General features: G+C 37.1%; 2 protein-coding genes across 3 annotated transcripts in view; one reads left to right on the top strand and one right to left on the bottom strand.

Moving 5' to 3' along the window:
- Positions 1-2,794: 2,794 nt before the first annotated feature.
- bloc1s2 (biogenesis of lysosomal organelles complex-1, subunit 2) lies at positions 2,795-5,679 on the bottom strand. Of its 2 annotated transcripts, none has more exons than XM_016267091.1 (5): positions 5,431-5,678; positions 4,997-5,113; positions 4,776-4,895; positions 4,486-4,590; positions 2,795-3,219 (listed from the first exon to the last, which is right to left on the bottom strand). In XM_016267091.1, exons 1-5 carry the CDS (start codon positions 5,588-5,590, stop codon positions 3,188-3,190), a joined length of 534 nt encoding a protein of 177 aa, XP_016122577.1. In that variant the 5' UTR covers positions 5,591-5,678; the 3' UTR covers positions 2,795-3,187. The 2 variants fall into 2 exon arrangements, with proteins under 2 accessions (XP_016122577.1, XP_016122578.1); XM_016267092.1 differs by lacking the exon at positions 2,795-3,219 and adding an exon at positions 3,824-3,858 and having other exon boundaries at positions 5,431-5,679.
- Positions 5,680-7,033: 1,354 nt separating this feature from the next.
- Positions 7,034-23,289, top strand: part of usp24 (ubiquitin specific peptidase 24) — a 77,949-nt gene continuing 61,693 nt past the window's right edge. The window contains exon 1 of the mRNA XM_016267027.1: positions 7,034-7,462. Within this exon, the coding sequence (XP_016122513.1) occupies positions 7,181-7,462 (282 nt within the window). The 5' untranslated portion in view covers positions 7,034-7,180. The remainder of the gene's footprint in view (positions 7,463-23,289) is intronic.

Genomic DNA, 23,289 nt, shown 5'->3' with positions numbered 1-23,289 from the left:
TTGTTTAATGTACTGTTTTGTTAAAGCAATATCACATTCACAGTTGCACTGTTGGTCTAATCTGTCAGCAGTGCTTGTGTGATATATATCCTTAACAGTACAAATGCATGTTTTTTGGAGCTGCATCACTAAAAGGTCCTGCCTGTCATAATATATCATATGCTAAACCATATGTATAAAACATACCTTTAAAAAAAAGTAGGCCTATGCCTATTACTCAATGTGCTGGTCCTGAATAATGCCAGAAACCCAGTGTTGGCAGTAATTCAAAGTGCGTAGATTAGAACATGTTAGCGGACTTAAAAGCCCCGGAGGCAACTAGAACATTAGCGCCACTCAACACTAATTACCCACTTGAACAGGGGCTCATAATTAGTCTTGTCAAAAAATGTGATTAAGCACTATATCCACATGCATACAAATGGCTGTATCCATGACCTCTGCTGCTCTGCCCGGGATTTGCCCCGCAATGCTAAAACTATTTAGGAGGGTGTAGCACCCAGTTCAGCCAGCAAACACAGCAACTCGTGATGAACAGAATATGACTGTAATCATAGATATATGCCAGATGTTTGTAAAAGACATGCTCTGTGTTTGAAACTAAGCTTGTTTTACATATAAGCACTGGAGAAACAGAGTCCCCGAGGGTGGGGGGAACTAACCAATGAGCATCTCTCATCACTGAAGCCCACTAACAGCATAAATCCGGCTGTACGTGGACTGGGGGAAGTGTTGATTAAGGAGTCATTGTGCTCAGTTACTTTTCCTTTCAAGTGTATGTTATAAGCAGCATTCCGGGATCTAATTACTGTAAACACAACATACGCACAGCATAGCATTAGATGTATGTGAGGCTTACACACAAAGATTACCACAGACCCCTCTGCCACCTGCATACACATTTCCAGTAAACTGACCTCTGAGGACTAGATGAGTAACTTCAGACTGATGAAGAACTGATAGTAATCAGAACTGACAGAGGCAGACTTCTTACATTTTTGATGGAATTACAGTTAAATAAACAATCATCTCACAATTCTAACTTTTTCCTCAGAATTCTGAGTTGATACCTCACAATTCAGATAAAAAAGTCAGAACTGCAAACTTGCAATTCTCAGGAAATAAAGTCAGAATTAAGATATATAAGAAAAGTCAGAAACATGACAAATAAACTGAATTCGGGAGAAAAAGTCAGAATTGTGAAATATAAACTTCCCTTTTTTTTCAGATTTTAGTTTTTTTTATTCCAAAAGTTCACAAGTTGACATTTTATATAGGTTAGTTAAGATTTTGAAAACAATTTAAAATACAACTGCAAACTTGCTATTAAGATATATATTTTTTAAAAAGTCAGAATTGTGATATAAACTCCGAACTCTGAGAAAAAGTCAAAAGCATGAGATGCGTATAAACTCCAAATTCTAATAAAAAGTCAAAATGGTGAACTTGCAATTCTGAGAAAAATGTCAAAATTGACACACGCTAATTCACAAGTGCGATATAAACTTGTAAATCTGAGAATAAAAGTCTGAACTGTGAGATAAACTTGCAATTGCGAGAGAAAAATGGCAGAAACAAAAAAAAAGAAAAAAGCGAGATGTAAACACCGAATTCTGAGAAAAAAGGTAAAAAGAAAAACATTATTTATCCATCCGCCGCCTAGTACTATATTCATCCGATGCAACCAAAACAAATAATTTACATTAGTCTAGCTTTCCAGTTTCTGAGGTTAAAAAGGCAAAGCAGCACCTGTTTGTGGAAAAAGGAAAGATGTGGACAAGGGAACATCAGGACCAGCACCACACAAGTGCATAATAAATTTTAAAAAACTGTAAAGTGAAGGACAGCGTATCATTTCTTTAAAAGATAAAGAAAACCTGCTATCAGCGAGTAGAGACGGTCTTTATATTGGCTCAGTGTTGTGTTTATGTGTCAAGTGTGTTTAAGTTTAAAGAGCAAATATATCAAGGGAGTGAGAATAACTTTCTAGGTAGAGAGAATAACATTGTGACGTTATAAACAGCAAGTGTGTGTGGTCAAAATCAAAGTGAGAAAGAGACAAATTTGGTTTATTCTTTTAGACTATTTCAAATTGCGAAAATATCAAATGTCAAAGACCTGCTATCATATCGTGTACTGTTAAATGTTTAATATTAAATAAGACACTACACAATAGTAAAGTTATTAAATGAATGTGGGTCAATACAGTAATGGTTATGGGCTGTTACACTGTATATAAAGTAAATGAAACGGCCCCATGCTGATTATTTTGGTATCCTGACATTGGAGCCTGAACATATGATACATTGGCCACTATCTCTGTGGATGAGCGCCTCACCATACATGGCTCTGGATCTTTCACTGTGGCTTCTAGTCAAATTCAGGTTAAAGATTGAGTCAGACTATGTGTGGGCTTCGTATGCCCTCTGGTGGATATGAAGAGAGAGGTTTGAATCACAGCAATTCATAGATATTATAAAACAAAACATAAGAAGAACTGCATTTGTTCGTTTGCATGACTATATCATCTAACAGCAGCTGCAAATAATCATAATTGCACAAATGCAGCGGTATAAAAAGTAATTTAAGGTAGAAAATGTGAGGTACGTTTGTTAACTGCACCATATTAAAATATGTAATGACATTCACTTCACATTTTTTTTTTTTTTATTCCATAAGTTCACAAAATGACATTTTAGTTAGGTTAGTTAAGATTTTGAAAATAATTAAAAATACAAATGTTATTACATATAAATGTAATACAAACAAAACATTTGCTTTTTTCAACTGCAAACGTACAGAAAAAAGGGGAAAAAAACACTATTTAACAGAAATAATGTGTAAATCATCTTTAACGACATACTGTAACAAGCTATTTTAATACACTGTACAGGTTTATCTGTATTCATGCTATGTGTATTTTGAAATCAGGAGTTGGTCAGAAAGCATGTCAAACTCTACACTCCTGCCCTTTGCAGTCTAGCCTGTGTAGCGTCTGATCAATAAATGAGCATATTATGTACCTAAGGTTACTTGCTGCACAATCCATACTCAGAGACTATGACACTGCCATAGTGTATGTGATATCGGTCTGAAGATTGTTTAGTGCATAAATCAAACAAAAATCTCTGAGAGACTTGCAGATATAATTTGAGAATGACTACTTTGAAGGAGCTCCTAGTCATTTTCACCGCTTCTCCAGTTTCTTAAACTTGGCCTCTGTGAATAAACACACAAACAATTACACAAGTGAAATACTAAATACTGAGAGTAGTTCAGTTACACATCGGAGTATTATATTAATCTCACAAATTGAGCTCACTGCTATAACAAAAGAGGAACCAGAGCATTTATTTGGTCTTATAGCACCATCTAATGTCCATTTAATCAACTGTTCAGCGATTCATAAATTAGTAGGCCAAAAACTTGAAATATAATAAGATGGCTCTGAATGATGGTCAATTTATTTAGAATTATAACAAATACAGTACTTTTCAATCAATACATATGATAAATGATTTGATTTCAGATGAACTGCAACAGTAAAACGGTAATAAACGTAGCTGAACAGCACACCAAAAACAGAAATGCTGTGTGTGTGGGTCATCTGAAGTGGGCGGCAACAGAGCAGTCGGCTGTATTGATTGTGATAAGAAATCAACTAGCTGTGTTGCATCATGATTCTCTCTTTCAGACAGGGCAGAGGTGGCTCTTCGTAGAGTGCAGCAGGGATGATGTTTTTGTTGGGCAAAACCCAGAAATATTGCATATTTCTGCATTTTAGCACTTCTGGATCCATCATCCTGAAGTCAATGGGTTTTTTTGGCCGGGTGTTCAGTTAAATGCTTGAAATAATGTCTGGGGGGAACACAAGCTCAAGATATTTTCATGTTTTATTCTACAACGTAAAATACACCAGTAATAACCACTTGTGTGTGCGTGTTTTTCTACAGCTTGTCTTGAAATAAGCATTTGGTAACGTTACACATCAAATCAAAGAGTTAAACTTATCTACATACTAGTCCACTTGTATAGCCTTATTGAGTTTATAGTCGTGCTCTTGCAAACGGTTCCAATAGCCTATATTTAGCTTCTGTTCATTGTATTTAGACTTCAGAATTGGTAAAAATTGTGTTCATTTGTGAAGATTATCATGATGAATCATAAACTTTTGTTGGTCACAGAGCTTATTTTCTGCAATAATCCAAATGCCAACGGAAAAATCCTACTGTTTTTTTTTTTTTTGTCAAAGGAATCAAGATATGCTAACTTTGGGTTGGCCTACAAAAATACATCACTGCAGCAACCTATTGTCACGACAATCAACACACCTTTTGTTTTCAGTACGTTTAGGGTAGGTTCAATCAAAATAATTCACAGTTCAGATTTCAGACAAACCTTCATAATTTGTAACTAAATTAATTTGAACTGTATAAAAGCAAATAATAAAAGTATAAAAAGAGAGTTGTTGATTTTTGTACTCACCCAGTTTCTTTGAATATGTGTCTAGTTTATAAGCAGCCTGTTCCAGAGCCGTAACCTGCTCCTCGATCTGGTTAATCTGATCCAGGTAAGGCTGCAAACTGGCATCTAAAGCCAAAAATGAGAACATAATTTAAGATGATCAATATACGGCTTAAATACTCACTTATTAGCAAATCACAAAATAAAGGCTTGCAATGTAAATAAAACAAACATAAGTGTACTTTGAACTTAATGTAACATTAACAAAACATACATTGGCTGCTTTTATATATTGCTGCCCCGTTTCTCACATTTCTGATTGAGATCTTGTAGATTGCGGCTGATGTTGATGGATATGTCCTTCATCTCCATGTACTTCAGACTGGTGAGTTTGTTCATGTTCTCCAGGAGCTTGTAGTCCTCGCAGGTTGCTGAGTAAACGGAACACAAATTACACACAAAGTTCTATAAGTCTATATATAAACTGAAAGAGAGAGAAATGTAATAATTGCTGTTCTTTTATTATCATTACCGGTGAGCTCTCCCTGCAAGAAAACTGACATTTTGTCAAACATGTCTCTGCAGAGCTCATTGATATCAGGTTCAGCGGGTTCAGTGGCCTCCTCTGCGGTCTCCACTCCTCCGTCATCTGTTACAGACAGCAAACACTTCTAGTGTACTGAAAACGAGTGAGCTGCCTACCTAGGCTTAATTTTTAAGCACTAAATGTATTTGATGCCCAAAAGTGCAAAGCGTACTGGGTTTTAAGACACAGTCTAGTTACAAATGTACACAAAACGCATCATTCTCTTTGGAAACAGGACAAGTCAAATAGCCCAAAACAGGTTGCATTAACCCCACAATAAGACACAAACACAACAGCAGCACTGGGAAGCTGAGAGAATCGTAATAGATGAAGTTGCAGTGACTTGCACACAGGCTGATCTGTTTACAAAAGCAGCTTACTGTTGTTACTGGGTCTTTTGGCTTTTTGGTTCTCTGTCGCATCGTTTGTGGCCGCCTCTCTCTTGTGCTCGGGCTCGGCGGTGAGGTTGAGGGCGGTCGGGGGAACCGATGCTTTACTGATGCTCTCCATCGCCGCGGCCTCGTCCCCAGAAGCGGCCATTTTCACATCACATGATCACATGACCAGCCAGGTTCACGTGACTTATGCAGGGCAATAAAACCGAATCGTTTTTTTAATTCTGGCGAAACGAAACTGATATGATTTTTTTTATGAAGCGTTACGAGGATATGTTAAAAATGCTAAAGTAGTCAGATGCGATACTCTTGCTTCTTTTGTATGTAATATTCTTTTTGACATGCATGTTCAGATAGGCTACAGTTCCTAAATACGAGATGTGAAATCTAAAGGTGTATCATTAAGGGTTCTAATTAATAAAGTATAGGTCAAAAAACACGTTTCGTATACAGATATGGGTGGGGCTGCATGACAACTCTGCTAATTTAAAAAGAGTGAAGCAAAGAACAATGAGCTTCTATGAAATGTATTTCCGGCCCAGTGCATTTCAAAATAATGATTATTTAATGTATTTTTGTGTGGATTCTAAATGCTATCTATCTGTCTATCTGTCTATCTGTCTGTCTGTCTGTATATATATATATACAGTATATATAGATAGAAATAGAGAGAGAGAGAGAGAGAGAGCGCGAGAGAGTCGAGATAATTAATTTCAAATTAAATGTATTTAAATTCAAACCCATTCATGTGATGCACAATATCCCCGATCATTCATATGTATAAATAATATAAATACATATATTACATTATATATATATATATAGAGAGAGAGAGAGAGAGTCAAGATAATTAATTTTAAATTAAATGTAATTCAATTCAAACCCAGTCATGTGATGAGCGCGAGAGAGTCGAGATAATTAATTTCAAATTAAATGTATTTAAATTCAAACCCATTCATGTGATGCACAATATCCCCGATCATTCATATGTATAAATAATATAAATACATATATTACATTATATATATATAGAGAGAGAGAGAGAGAGAGTCAAGATAATTAATTTTAAATTAAATGTAATTCAATTCAAACCCAGTCATGTGATGCACAATAAGCTGATCAGATAAACGAATAAATAACTGATCAATAAATAATCTGCTTAAAAATACATTATATTATACTTTTGTATTGTACTATTGTAGAAACTGGACCATTTATAATAAAGTACATATTGAGTCATATCTGACTCATTTTCACACACATATGAATTTGATCAGGGATATAATATATAATATAATATATCCCTGATCATTCATATGCGTGTGAAAATTAGTATACATATACATATAAATAATATAAATAAATACATACATGTATTTACTTTTCTGTATTATTAATTTAATTGTATTGCTCCGTATTGTTTTCTTTTTAAATATCATCACTTTTATATACATGCATTTTTCTTCTAGTGTTATTTATGTGTAGTAGTAGTAGTAGCAGTAGTAGTAGTAGTATGAATGCGGTTTTTTATTTGACCTTTATTTTGAAAAGTGTTCCCGTCTACACCCACCCAGCGATCTCTTGGCGTGGCCCGCTTCTCAGCCCGCTGCCCGTGACGGGAATCCATCGTGACAGGATACCAGCAGCACCACCGACTGTAAACATGGCGGCGTGCACAGCCGGATGCCTGTGCTATGTGTCCCCTTACTGAAGCCCGGATCATCGACACACTTCCATGATGGAGACCGAGGAGGAGCAGCATATGACCACGCTGTTATGCATGGGTTTCCCAGACCCGGTGGCCATCCGGAAAGCCCTGCGCCTGGCCAAAAACGACATCAACGAGGCTGTCGCGCTGCTCACCAACGAAAGCCCGGGACTCGGATACGGCTACGAGCCGATGGAAAGCGGCCCATCCCCGGGCTCCGGCCTCAGCGGAGACGGCGAGAGCAGCGGGCGCACGGGCACCGGAGGGTTTGATCCTCCGCCTGCGTATCACGATGTCGTGGAAAGTGAGGTATGATTATGAAACGCATGCATTTGGGATGAATCGCACGGCTGCTTGAGGCGGAACCACCGGGGCTGTCAAAAACCGGAGGGAAAGGCGGACGCACGCCTTTATCGCCTCTGCATAAGCATGCATTACCTGTTGTATATGCGCATGCAACACCTAACGAGGATGTCGAGATGTTTTCTCTTAACGTTACCTTCTTAATGCATGCATTAGCAGGTTACGAACGAATTCAGCAGAGGCATTCAATCACATGCCAGCAGAAGTTGAAGGAGCTTGGGGGATGGGTGTCGTAGATTGCATTTAAATGCATGACTTGTTAGAGTTTACTCTGCTTTTATTTGCGTGTTGATAGGGAAGCATTCAGCCAATGGAGTGTTCTTCCTCCTGGTCAATTATTAAACGAATGTCTGTCTTACTGACTGTTAAGCAATAGCAGGAACGTGTGGCTGATGATTTTCATGTCAGTTTGTTGAATCATCGAGTGTCATTAGACTACAGCATGTCATCTGTTATATTATCTCTGCAGTGAAGCTAATATTGACCAGTATTACTGGGTTAAATTAAACAGATTGTGAGGAGCTGCTGTTTGTTAGCATGTGATTATGAATTCACTTTTGTGTGCTTGGAGTCTGCATTCCCACAGGTCTCAAATTATTATTTGTCTGGATTATGATACAAGCTTTCTGCGGGTCTTAACGAGATCTTGATTCACTATTCCACAAATTGAGGACTAAAAAGGTCTTGAATTGAAACAGAAAATCATGAAATTATGGTGTTAAGTGTTGCATGTGCTTCAAAAAAATTGAATGTTTTCCTCGATACAATTATCGAAATATCCTCAAAATTAAAATGTCTAAGTCCTGTTTTCTGATAAATGTAACAAGGTTTGTTTAAAACAAGCAAATATTGTCAACGGGGTATGAAAACAACATGTTTTTTCCAATAAATTAAGTAGATTTGTCTGAGCCCATTGGCAAATATTTGTTTTAATCATCAACTCTTGTCCGCCTCAATTTCTCATAAAACAAGACTTTTTTTATTTTGTGCAATTTTGCTTCCCAAGTAAATGTGTTTTGATTTAAGAATCTGGAAAATGAGACAAAATGCTGAGAAAAAGCATTGCTTTTTTTTTTGCAGTGTGATCAGAAGGTACAGTAAAAGTTATTTTCATAGACTAGTGGATGACAAAAAGTCATACATTTAAATTTTTTCTTCTAATAAAAGAATTAAAAAGTAATAGAGACATGCTGGAAGTTGTATTTTCAAACTTTAAAGCATTGCTAATACAGCGTTTCTTAAATCTTAAAAACTCTTACATGTACCTTTGCAAAACCTGCAGAAACCCTGGGATAAACAGTATTAGTTATGTGTAAAGCTTGTCTGATATTGAGGCCACTGAGTCTGATATATTGCCCAACTGTTGCAGTGTTTCTTTCGCTGTTTCCCTCATGGATTCTTTGACCTGTTGGTCAACCGCAGTCAGAGCTGAAAACGAAGTGCTGTGATTTTAAATGACCGTGTGGGTCAGTGCAGTCAGACCTGACTTCAGCCTGTATGGAAAAGCCCTTTAAATATGAATCAATGTTACTTCAACCATTGGTTTTATCAGTGCTGAAAAGCAGTTTGTTGCAACTTTGTTGTAGCTATTTGGGGAATTAACCTTTTTTAATATACTACTAGATAGAGCTGCACGATTAATCGAATGCGATTGTCATGCGCATTTTGATAGTAATGCCGGTTCTGTAATCAGCAGGAAATCATCATCATGTGCTTTCAGTTGGAGCAGAATTTACTACACATAGTTCACTGACAAGTTACGCAAAAAAAATCGCAGACGATTTTATTGCGCGATTCTGAAATCGAAGAAATCGTTCGCGATAATGACAGCTGTTTGCATAGCTTCTCAGTGAACTACGGCTCTGTGAAGTAAATGCTGCTCCATCTGAAAGCATGTGAAAATACCACATTTAATAACATATTTTTACTCCAAACTCACTTCATAACGTCAGTCGAGTGTTTGAAATAAATCCTTCTGTGAGATGATGTGGCTTCTTACACAGAATGAGGCACGCAACATATTTCATAGTATTTAAGCAGTGATAAAGGCATTGCATTATAAATATACTTTATTTGAATGAAAAGACGTGTGTTTATTAGTCACGTTGAATCAGTGAAAGCAGTTGTTTCTGTTATTCTGTTTATTCAGCTACCGCTATAGGCATTTCCTGGGTTTCTTCTGCGAGGCGTATTTGGAGTTTCAGCGCGAGAACGCCCTCTGGCCTTTGGATGGAGATTTACTGCTGATCACAGAACCGTGCTTCACTGAAAGATACGCACGACAATCGCAGCTTCTGTCGAATCACAATCTCGATTCCATTTCGATTTATCGTGCAGCCCTACTACTAGATATAACTAATCGGATAATATGCATGTGTGTTTGGCAAAGAGAGCAGTGTTTTTCTAACTATGAGGATTTCAATCAAGTTGCTAAATATATTTTACAATGAATAAACTGCCTGACTTTCAAGTAGGCTTGGACGATGTGGACCAAAAATCATGTCTTTGTATTTTTAGGTTGAAAGGTGATACACATTATATAGCGCTGTATTTTCTGGAAATCGGGTTGAATGTTTAATTTTCTTTTCATAAGGCACACCATGGGTAAATAAAGCTGCAACTGCTTTTGTTTCATATCAAAAGTCTGTTTTAACACACTCTTGATTAGTGTGAACCTACACTAGCCTCAGGGTTCGGTTCGATTACAATTATCATGTCATCGATTCGGTTCAATTCGATGATGCACTGCATCCTCAATTTTCAATTTTACTTCACAATCGCAAACAATATAGTGAGATCTCATGACAGAACATTGACTGGCTGAATGACACTTTCATTTAGATCGCTAAACTCCAGCTTGTTTGTTTTTCAGATCATCTGCGGTGGCGCATCCGCAATGAGGAGTGAGCGTGTGCGCATGGTTACCAGATTGCTTAAAATAAGCAAAACGCACCGGGCAGAAATTGTATGAATTTAACAGCGAAGCTCTGATTCAGGGATAAGAATTTTCCCCCCCCCCCCCAATATTTCTTATTTGTATATTCTAAATTGCATTTAAAACATTAATCTCATAACATTATTTAATGCAGTTGTAATTGTGCAATGTAAATTACTTTGTTTGATAACAGCCTTAGTGTAAATTGAATATATTGGTCAATTGTAAGAATTTGACATGAAATATAATGCATACATTTAATAAGGTTTTAAAAAAAAATGTTGGCCTTTATAAAAGTAAATAACATCCTGAGGTTAATATAAAAAATATGCAGATAAATGTAAAAGCTAATAGAACAGATAAAATATTGCTTCAGAACAAATTGTTTACACCACAAGAAATCTCGGTCATGCGGTGCTTTTGTGGGGATATTTTGAATGGGATATTGTCTGCTTAATGGAAAATGTTAAGATTTTATGAGTTAATTTGATTTCCAACATTTTTGATAATAAATTTGCATTAAATCATTAAACAGAATCCAGAAAAGGTAACACAGGTAACACAGAATCTTTGAAAACAATAAAAATATATTTCTTTGGGCTCAATTATTGTTAAAATAAATTATAACATTTTTAAAGTTGATTAGACATCCTTTTTGATTATTAAAATGTATTTCAACCATTGAAACATAATCCAATCAAAAATAAAACACATAATTAGACAGAATAAAACAAAATTTGGGAAAAAATAAAACTGATTCCATCATCATGTTTGTGATGCAATTATGAAGTACTTTTTTTTTTAAAGATTCAGACATGCCTGGCTGCTTTGTTTACCCCTGGTCTTATATGTCACAGGTTGCACGCGCCATGTATCAGGACTATAAATAGAGCTGGCAGGCCTGGTCTGGAGGGTACTGGCACACACACAGGGTCTCTAGTTACCCAGCCGCTCTGCCCAGCACTGCGCAATGCAGTGGGGAACAACAAACAACTTGCTCAAATCACAGCTTGCAGGATCAGTTGCAGAAGTGCATTAGGAATAGAGAACAGCATTCTAGGTATAAGGCAATATAAACACCTTAACACCGATGCCGTACAGGCATATGACCTATTAGTTCACACATAGGGGAGGATTGAACCCTCCGAGGCTGTGTGTTTATCAGGCAGTGGGCCCTACGCACACACCTCACCCCGATCATACCATGGCAACAGGTTTGGAATGTGCCATGTGACCTTACATTGCCCCAAAGGCCAGGGTCCTCCTGACAACACAAACTCTCTCTCGTCTCTTTAAATCATCGCACATGAACAACACGCCAACCCTAGATTCACCGTGTTTGTTCGAAACATTCATATTCAAAATTGGTAAAATGACCTAGAAGGCTTCTAAATGGGCACAGAATGTTTGCACAGCAAAATTATTATTATCTCCATCGATGCCAGTGAAATTGAAATGCGGACTAGGACATATCAAGTGTCCAGTTACATACTCACATGTTTATTTCCATAATCACAGGCACCCTTATGCTAGACAGAATGTGATTCTTGATCTTTAAGAACAGTACACAAGTATGCAGGGCTTAATAATAAGATGTGTTTTTTTTTTTGGCCTTTTTATTGTTTTGTTTTTTAGTAGATTGTTACTGGACTCAACAGCAGCTGTGTTTTATTCACGATACAGCACGGCTATGACCGTTTCACGCAGCGGTTCTGTGTATCCCTGAGCAACACTAGGGATGCACCGAATGTTCGGCAGCCGAAATTATTCGGCCGAAAATAGCAAAAAAAAAATTGTAATGCACGCACGAATTGCATGTATTCTGACAGCGCTGCACGAGCTCGCAGCACCAGGGTTCAAAGTCCAAAGCGTGAGGAATATCTGTGCTGAAACTGTTACTCGTCAGTTGCTCAGTAACATTTTTGTAATTTTTTTAAAGGCATGTAACAATGTGATACGTGCGACAAACATCTTCCCAAATTCATATTGAGAATCATTTATAAATCTGCTGTTGTCATCAAAAAGAATCACTGAAAACAGAGAAAAAGCAACAACTCCATCAACATTTATAAATGTTAGTGTTGTAATTTTACTGTTGTTCTGTAAAATAAAATAAAAAAGTAACACAATAATAATGATAATAATAATTACCCTACAACAGCTCTATTAATCCATTTATTATAACATTCACACATAGTGTTCAAATTGTGATCTGTAATATATTCTAATGTTTTAAAAGACTTCTCTTCTGCTCAGCAAGGCTGCCTTTATTTGTACAGTAAAAAAGACATGCCTGTTAAGTCTCAAAAATGACCAAAAAATATTATTTTACTAACTTAGTAATTTTAAGTTAAATTGTGCTTTGTTGGTATAACGTCTGCTAGAATGTAAAAAATGTTCAGTGTTAAGTAAATATTTTTTTAAATTGTTGTTTTGTAATAGATTTTTTATTTGAAAAGCAGGACAAAAACAGTAAAAATCACATTTTGGCTATTTAATTTATGCAATGGTGAAAAAAAATGGCAAAATAGGCCTACGTGAGGGAAAAAATGAGAAAAACCGTGTTCGGTATTCGGCCTTCGGCCCAGTGTTTCATTTTATTCGGCTTCGGCCAAGAATTTTCATTTCGGTGCATCCCTAAGCAACACCCTTAGCAGCATAAACAATCAATAATATAGCATTAAAACTGTTCAGTGTATTATGTATTTCGGCAAAATTAACTGTTTGTTATTTATTTAGTGAAGTATGTGTGATCCCTGCTGGTGTTATGTTGCATCTTTCATCTTTAATTTTGAGACCTCCCCCATCGTTGATGTGTGCGCGCGTCTGTGTGGAAGCTCACAGTTTCCGAAGTGAGGAGAGAATATTACTGTATTTATTAGTTTTCTGTTTCAGTATGGTTCTGTATGTCCATATGTCCATCAGTTTACACTGTAATGATGCTTGCAAACTCTGCACTATGCCACGAATCGGTCTGTTTTAAAACTAAAAGACGGAAAACAGACGTTTGCTCGTGCTGAGAGATAAGCAGATGTATGTGTGTGAGGAAATATCATATATGGTGTTAACAAAATAAATGATACAGCAGATAAGAAGAATTCCTATTCTCTGTTTTTATTTGAGCTCTATAAGATGAGGCATGTTACATCGGAACATTCTCTTGCCGTTTACTATTGCTGTCAGGAACAATTTTTTAGCGTAAGGACAATTTATAACAAAACTTGCTTCAAAAAGTAACATATCGATACATACATTTTTGGCTTCGCGTCATGCCTAATGACGCCCTTCAGCCGTGACTTATTCACAATACAGCATGGTCTCTCGTACCTTATTGCTTACATATTTATTAGGATATATTATATTATTTATTTACCACTTTTTTTGCATTTACACTACCTTTGCCATCATCAAACACATCTAATATTTTAACAACACTATTAAATATAATCTTTCGCAAACCTCAAAAAGAATATATATTTTTATACTGTATATTATAATGTGTTGCTTAAATTTATTTGTAGAATTTAAAGTGATTGCTTTTAGTTATTGTTTTATTTATAATTAAGTTTTTATTTAATGTATTGTGATTTATTTAGACAAATAGTATAGAATTGTAATATTGGGGTATTATTTTATAAATCTAATAATATAATATAATATTAGATATTTAAAATAATACCAGTATTACCTGCATACCTCCAGTCTTCAGTGTCACATGATCCTTCAGAAATTATCCTTCAAATATATATGATCCTTCATATGATTTTGTGCTCAAGAAACATTTATTATTATTCTGAAAGTTAAAAACAGTTGTGTTGCTTAATATTTTTTGGAAACCATGATACATTTTTTTTTTCAGAATTCCTCGATGAATAGAAAGCTCAAGAACAGCAACAGCATTTATTGGAAATATAAATCTTTTGTTATCTTTTGTGATCTTCTCTTGTGATCTATTTTTCTTGTTGAACAAAAAAATCTTAATGACCCCAAATGAACACCTAAAAAATGAAAACCTCTTAAATGTCACCGTGGTATAATCGTAATTTGGAGATGTCTTAGTTGGTTCAATTTCAACCAACACCACTCCCTGCCATTTACATGGGTTATATTTTCACACAGTTCCCTGAGGTGGCTTTCAGTTTAATTTAGCAGGCAAAAGTGTACATCTCAACATGTATGCGACAAATCAAATGTCAGTAGCGACCTTTTCCTGCCATCATTTTAATTAACATTGACAAATACAGATCACAAGAGAGTTACGTCATAACATGTACTGTAAATATATGCAAATGGATCTTATGTGGGTTGTAATTTGCATAATTTCCTACTTAGAACAAACTTGAAATATTCAGATAAGAAGAGATTTTCCAGATATAGTGGTATTTATATTTTTAGTAAACACATTTATGTGATCAGAATGTTAAAATAAGCCCCAGCTCGACTTCCGTGGTCTCTATTTCTGTCTCTCTCTTTTCTGAGGTCCTCACAGTGCAGATGGTGGTTTCCTCCACCAGAGAACAGAATAAGTCATTTGTTCCTGTTGCCTCTCTTCTGCTTTCCCAGCGCTGCCTCTACTCTCACCCTGCTCAGCGCGTCTTGTTTCTCCTAAACGCAGAAGCTGTCAGACTCCGTCAACAGAAACGCACAGATCTTTCACGAATCAATCGCTCCTCTAGAGCAGTTTAATGTTTCTGTTGCAGAGATTGTAATGAGATCATGTAGATAACTCGTAACAACTCCGCTGTAAACTCAAACCTTAGCAACCTTAATGACATCTGTCATTGTGACTTATTTATACCTAATTTCCACTGCAAACAAATGTCCGTCTGTGTCATTTTTCAGACGATAGGAATGCGAAATAGGACATTTAACTGTAGAAAAAACTTGTACTGCTTGTGTGTGTGTGTGTGTGTGTGTGTGTGTTGTGTGTAGCCTTGCATCATACATCGCTATACTATAGGCGTTAGTCCTTTTTGTTTTTGCCTGAAAATTTAAAGGGGTCATGACATGGATTTTTTTTATATGTTTCTTGAGGTTTACGTATAATGTTAAACGTTTTTTGCACAAAAAAATAAATGTGGAAAAATTATTATTTCCAACCCTAATTTTGAACCTCCCTCTAAAATGACCTGTTTTTAAGGGGCATGTCCTTTAAGGCTTCTCAGTTATTGGCCACTGTTATGATTGGCTAACGTCATTGCATAGGAAACATTATCAACGCCCCCTCACTATTGCATGTGAGTGTTTTGACAACAAGAAAAAAAACTATAATTTCCAGACAAAGTTTAATTAAATAATTTACTTACGGTTTGTGATGCAGCTGCAGTAAGTTCTAATACCACTTCATCTTTCAACAATTATTTTTGTGAACTCTCCATGACACTGTGCCTTGTTGGGTATCGTTTGGGTTTTTTACGTTACCAGTGCCAAATCGCTACTTTTAAAACTGTACCGGTGCCTGAACCGACACTTTAAAAAAAAAAAAAAAAAATACCCAATATAGGATGGATTGGCCATTATTGAGTGCTATAAACACATTTAATGTCTATTTCATTCATACTGGACACCAGAGGGCACCCTCGCGTAGAAATTCCACGTGCATCACAGAAGGAATAGAACTCAGGAAATCCCTCATATGGACAAAGGCATTGCTATCGCTGTAACTGAGTAAACAGAAGATATAAACGTTTTGAATGATAAAACAAAGACAATAAACACTCGACTGCGACAATGTATAGTTTATCTGTGTTATTCAAGCAATCTTTGGTATTTTCATCATAATTAAGTATATTTATAATCCATTGCTAATTGACCGTCTTTTTACCACATGCTTTTAACAGTATAGAACATATTTCCTGCCTCATTCTGTGACAAGAAGCCACATCAGATCACAAAAGGAAGCAGTTGTGGAGTAAAAACGTTATAGTGTTCTCTTTTGTTGGACAACAGGTTTAGAAACGCTTCTCATTGCAAATCATTAAAAGGGAAGTTTAGCTTAGGCATTTTAATTTAAGGATGTTTAGTTTAGCTAGCTGACGGTATCTACCTGCTGCCATCAGAGCAAGTGTAACTGCTGCATTCATGAACTCCTCGGAATGCTCTCATTTCCCGAGTTGTGCTTTTAAGTCGGATTGTGAAAACAACATGGACACTCGCGTTACTACAAAGATGTGTTGGATTTGTATTATTAGAGCTTTCCGACTTGCGTTCGTGAAATTTCTAATTCGTGAAATAATTTTTCATGTGCGGTGCCGGTGATCCTTTCGTCCGTTTCGGAGAACCAGAGAACAAATATTTCAATCGATCGCTCAAGCATTTAAGTGGCACCGAAATCTGCGTTCTGATTCGGTTCTAGTACATACCGGTTACATAGGTACCGGTGTTGGCACCGGGTTTCGGTACCCCACCCTAGACACGATCTGGGATGCCATTAAAAATAAACTATCCACTTGTTACTTATGCTGGGATCCTTCTGATATCTGTACGTGAACGAACTGTTTAAACCAAACAAAGTGTCAAAGTGAATGTTCTTTCCCTCCATTTCTTCTAAACTGTGTCAGAAAGCGAACGCGCATCTGTATAATGTATTCAGTGTAGACAAGATAGTGGCAGTGATTATAATTTCTATTTGCTTTTGACGCGACACTCACATTCAGCGTGATCAAGTGTCAAGCTGTTAGCGGCTGAACGCCAGTGGGTGGGGCCTATGGTGAGAAGATGACTATTCATTGACGTCTTGCTCTGGAGGCAATGTTTATGCAAATGACTGCGCCCAGGTGACGTCACCTTGCCCCTCGGATCCAAAACGAGACGTTTTTGGAGATTGATCAAATAAATGCTTTGTTTATCATGAGGAGGACATTTTAAATGAAGCGTTTGAGAGAGGCAGGGCATAGAGGACCTATAATAATGTACAGTATTTGAAAAAAGCATAAAGCATGTCAGCATATTCTGTTACACCAAATAATGATCTTTAAAAAAGCATCATATGACCCCTTTAAGCTATGAAACTTGCAGGATGTTTTAATGGTACAAAGACCTCTTATATGCCAAAAGATCAAGGCAAATTTTATTTCTCATATCATGACCCCATTTTTGCTAATATGTCTTCTTTATATTTGATGAAGACATTCAGTTTAAGTGTTTAAGTTAAATGTGGAACATTTATACTACATGTAGTACCTTTTTACAGCCATCTCTACCTTGTTTGTATGATATTACATGCTAGGTAGTCAGCATAGTCTGACTTATAGATACGTCTGTGTAAATGGAAACCATATTAGATTAGATTAGTATATTATTGGCACACGACTGTGGCTGTGGTTGGTGTAGTTTTGCTACAAATGAGAAAGAGAATGATTACTGGACTGAAATGTACATTGGACAATCCATACTAACCAAATATTAATGCAGAGAAATGCAAAAAGTTCATTTAGCACAGATTTGTGATGATTGAGACATTACTTGTTGAACAGTCTAGTTGTGAAGAGGCTATTGTTGAAATATGAAATTGATCTACAACATCTGCCTGTGGAAAGCAAGAGTGGCATTTAAAGTTGACTTTATGACCCAGATATGCCATTGCGCTTGGTCAGATGGTTTAAGTTCCTGCGTGAATGTGCTTTGTCATCATTCATAGCACACAATGAAGTCTAGTCAAAGCCTGAAGCTCCTCAGAATCAATGAAACATCTCTGTCACAGTTGCTCCTCTCAGTTTGAGCTCAGCTTAGTGTTAGACCTGCTTCATAATGGCTCTTTAATAAGTAAATAGTAACAGCTGAAGTTAAGTCAGGTCAAAAGAAGCTTAATTTAACCTGTTTTAAAAACGCATCCCAATTTTCCCTCTCTGACTTTGAAAATGACTGATTTCCGGACTTTGGGAATGGCATAGACATCTGACATTCCCCTGTGGAACCGAAAGAGTGAAGGTGACTTTCACTCTGTGTTGTTGCGCTCAGTCTTTCCAGACGTGATTGCACATTCACTTATTCCTCTCACTCAAGGGCAAACATATGCCTTGTATACTAATATTCCCCTGGCAATAGTGTTTCCTGTTTGCAGAGTCCTCAGTTATGCAGTAATCTGCTGCAGCGTGCTGTGTACACTGATAATCACAAAACAACCATCGAAATATCTGGCCTTTAAAGTTGCTATATAATTGCAGCAAAGCTAAACATAAATAGCCTCAGAAATCAGCTGCCAAGCTTATTTCATTTTGCACTTTACCCAACAACAGCAAATCTGTGCTGCTAGCCTCTGCGCTAGTTTATTGGGTAACCGCACTCCAGATTGCAGCATTAATTATGAATGTGAAACACATGATCTAGGTAATACATTAAATTCGGTTTAAAATAAGATATGTGGAAGTCACACAAGACGTTTAAGAACATCTGTCCGTTTTGAAATGAAGATTAAAAAGTCTGACGTACATTAGTCAGGCTAATTTTTCAGATATTTGTCTTATAGCCCTCCTTTAATATTTTTGAATGGATTTTAAGTAGGTGTTGTATTAAAGAAATTAGATTCCTAGTAGGTAGGGGTGTGCGATATATATCGTCTGCGATAATATTGTAATTGTTGTTTTAACGATGTGCGATTTGACATTATCAATTATTTTGCAAAAACCATTCAAAACATCCCTACAGAGCGCACGCATACATTACGTGAAATCTAGACTAGTGCGTGTGCGCATTTACTGTGTTTTCTTTCACTGCATGATTCAGGCTATTAAAATGCATTTAGAATGATCACAAATTCAAGACATGACGGCAGAACATTTATGTTTATACCACTTCATATAGTTATTCAATTTCACACGAAGAGTGCCGTTTTTCTCCAAAAATTACCATGATTACAAATGTGACATTGAAATATGAAATTGATCTACAACATCTGCCTGTGGAAAGCAAGAGTGGCATTTAAAGTTGACTTTATGACCCAGATATGCCATTGCGCTTGGTCAGATGGTTTAAGTTCCTGCGTGAATGTGCTTTGTCATCATTCATAGCACACAATGAAGTCTAGTCAAAGCCTGAAGCTCCTCAGAATCAATGAAACATCTCTGTCACAGTTGCTCCTCTCAGTTTGAGCTCAGCTTAGTGTTAGACCTGCTTCATAATGGCTCTTTAATAAGTAAATAGTAACAGCTGAAGTTAAGTCAGGTCAAAAGAAGCTTAATTTAACCTGTTTTAAAAACGCATCCCAATTTTCCCTCTCTGACTTTGAAAATGACTGATTTCCGGACTTTGGGAATGGCATAGACATCTGACATTCCCCTGTGGAACCGAAAGAGTGAAGGTGACTTTCACTCTGTGTTGTTGCGCTCAGTCTTTCCAGACGTGATTGCACATTCACTTATTCCTCTCACTCAAGGGCAAACATATGCCTTGTATACTAATATTCCCCTGGCAATAGTGTTTCCTGTTTGCAGAGTCCTCAGTTATGCAGTAATCTGCTGCAGCGTGCTGTGTACACTGATAATCACAAAACAACCATCGAAATATCTGGCCTTTAAAGTTGCTATATAATTGCAGCAAAGCTAAACATAAATAGCCTCAGAAATCAGCTGCCAAGCTTATTTCATTTTGCACTTTACCCAACAACAGCAAATCTGTGCTGCTAGCCTCTGCGCTAGTTTATTGGGTAACCGCACTCCAGATTGCAGCATTAATTATGAATGTGAAACACATGATCTAGGTAATACATTAAATTCGGTTTAAATGTGGAAGTGTGGAAGTCACACAAGACGTTTAAGAACATCTGTCCGTTTTGAAATGAAGATTAAAAAGTCTGACGTACGGCTAATTTTTTAATTTTTCAGATATTTGTCTTATAGCCCTCCTTTAATATTTTTGAATGGATTTTAAGTAGGTGTTGTATTAAAGAAATTAGATTCCTAGTAGGTAGGGGTGTGCGATATATATCGTCTGCGATAATATTGTAATTGTTGTTTTAACGATGTGCGATTTGACATTATCAATTATTTTGCAAAAACCATTCAAAACATCCCTACAGAGCGCACGCATACATTACGTGAAATCTAGACTAGTGCGTGTGCGCATTTACTGTGTTTTCTTTCACTGCATGATTCAGGCTATTAAAATGCATTTAGAATGATCACAAATTCAAGACATGACGGCAGAACATTTATGTTTATACCACTTCATATAGTTATTCAATTTCACACGAAGAGTGCCGTTTTTCTCCAAAAATTACCATGATTACAAATGTGACATTGAATTCAATAAACAATAAGTTAATTAAGAGACTTACGTTTTAGACGCCATATTGCTTGTTTTAGCTCTATTTCGCCAACAAAAATAATTCCGAATACAGCCACAGTGTGTTTTGTGTCTCTGAGCAACATGACGGTGTTTTGTTCTTGAATGAATCAACCATTTAAATGATTCGGTTAAATCGCAATGATTCACTTATTAACAGTGATTTGCTGCCACCTGCTGGCGGTTTTAATTTTAAATTTCTGCTTTTTTATTTGTTATTTTTTTTAATGTTTTAAATCATTTCAAATATCAGTATTCAACGTTTTATGTTTAATATATCAAAACATTATTTATGCATTTGTAATTGCAGGTTAAATGCATTCATGTCTTGCATTAAACAAAATACATGTGTGTAAATACATCTAAATGCCACTTCAGATGCTGATGCTTCTGTGTTGATTTAATTTGCTTGGTAACAGCCCAAATGTCTTGTTATTCTAATTCCCTGATTAAATGTAAGAATTTGACTCAAAAGATAATGGACACTTTTTAAAAAAATGGCTTTATAAAGGTAAAAATGCCCATAAAATGCAAAAATCAGTTTAAACTTATTGGAAAAGATTAATTTCTATCAGTATGAACTGACCACCACACAGAATATGAAGAATATTAAAAACATTAGGAGTCAGCTGTCTTCGGCAGTCCTTAAGGTACCAGCACAATAACACACTCCGCTAAATATCTCACCCGTGGCCAAGCGTACTGCTTTACGCGTTTCCTCCACTGAGTACTGAGTGCGGTCACTCAGTAATACTGATTGCTCCGAACTGGCCAGGGAACTTGTGGCTGACAGAGATAATCCAGCTCCTGGATGATCAGCCTTGGCCTCTCCCATTGTGCAGAGACCTCCTCTCACAAGCGCGAGGAGAGATTTTTCACCCGGGAGCAGATAAAGTGGCTCTTTGGTCCTGGCTCGTGAGAGGTTGAATTTAAGTGTTACGGGTTTGCCTCCGAGGGTGATTGAAATGATTAAAAATGCGAGAGCGGCTTGGACTCTCTCTTCATATGATGGCAAATGGAATGTGTTTGAGCTTTGGTGCGAGCAAAGGCAAATTGTTCCTTTTCACTGTTCGGTGGCAGAGGTTTTATGTTTTCTGCAAGAACTTTTAGATAAGGGCAGAGCCTTCTCTACTGTTAAAGTTTATCTTGCCGCAATTTCTGCATGCCATGTAGGGATTGACAGAAATACAATTGGTCAGCACCCGTTTGTGTTTAGGTTTATGAGGGGTGCGCGGCATCTGAACAGGGTTTCAAAGCCGCCGATTCCGACGTGGGAGCTGTCGGTGGTCCTTAGTGCACTCTCTCAGCCTCCTTTTGAGCCAATAGACAATATTGATTTAAGGCTTTTTTCGCTAAAGGTTAGTTTGTTATTGGCTCATTCGATCGTAAAACGACTTAGTGAACTTCATGCTTTATCGGTTCATAACTCCTGTATGCTGTTTGCGATGGATTTCTCGTGAGTAACTCTCAAGACGAATCCAGCATTTGTGCATAAAGTGAGCGAGTCAGCTTTTGCCTGTAGACAGGTGGATTTACTGGCTTTTCATCTGCCGCCTTTTTCCTCATCGGAAGAAGAGCGGCTTCATTGTTTGGGCCCTGTCCGTGCGTTGCGTCATTATGTGGACAGGACGAAGGGATTAAGAATGAGTAATCAGTTATTTGTTTCATGGGTTGATTCTCATAAGGGTAAACCTATTTCCCGTCAGTGCCTGTCCCACTGGGTGGTGGAAGCTATAATATTGAGTTATAATAGCATGGATCTTAGTCCTCCAGAGGGGCTGAGGGCTCATAGTACTCGAGGGTTAGCCACCTCGTGGGCATGTTCAATTCAAGACATTTGTATGGCGGCGAGCTGGGCTTCACCACACACTTTTGTCAGATTTTATATGTTGGATGTTACAGAGCCTTCATTGGCGCATTCCGTTCTAAGTGTGTTAAAAAAAACACTCGTACAGAGGTTGTACGTTGTCTCAGTTCTATTCTGGGAATAGTGGAGGACTTGCGTTATTATCACACATCACTGAGTTGGTTGACATGCCTGCTTCAGACAGCATATCTGCAATACGCGAGTTGTCTCTGTCCCATAGTGAGATACCGAACGGATGTTTGAAAGAACTTTAGGTTACTCACGTAACCCCGGTTCTCTGATGACATGAGTGAGGTATCTCACTATGGGAATCGCCTCGGGCGTGACCAATCCTGGAAGCACCAATTACACCACGGCTGTTGGTTGACCAATCACGACAGTGATGCCTCCCTCATATATATCGCTGCTAGCGGTCCCTACTTCATTCTCAGCATATCTCTTCTCCATGCTGCTGCAAGGAGGGAAGTGTGGTGAGATACCTCACTCATGTTATCAGAGAAGTGGGGTTACGTGAGTAACCTAAAGTTCTGTATTGGTGAACGCATAACATAATGTAGCTGTTTTAAAACATTATGCATGGCAGTTGAGTAAAATGTATGTGAGTGATTTCAATCTTTAAAATGGTCTTACTCAGTCAATACTAAAGATATCAAGGTTACATTTTCACAGAATGTTCTTTACCTTATGAAG

The sequence above is a fragment of the Sinocyclocheilus grahami genome, unplaced genomic scaffold, assembly GCF_001515645.1.
Source record: "Sinocyclocheilus grahami isolate Dianchi unplaced genomic scaffold, SAMN03320097.WGS_v1.1 scaffold35.1, whole genome shotgun sequence".
In the NCBI taxonomy this organism is placed as follows: Eukaryota; Metazoa; Chordata; class Actinopteri; order Cypriniformes; family Cyprinidae; genus Sinocyclocheilus; species Sinocyclocheilus grahami.
This window is presented reverse-complemented; position numbering and strand designations above follow the sequence as displayed.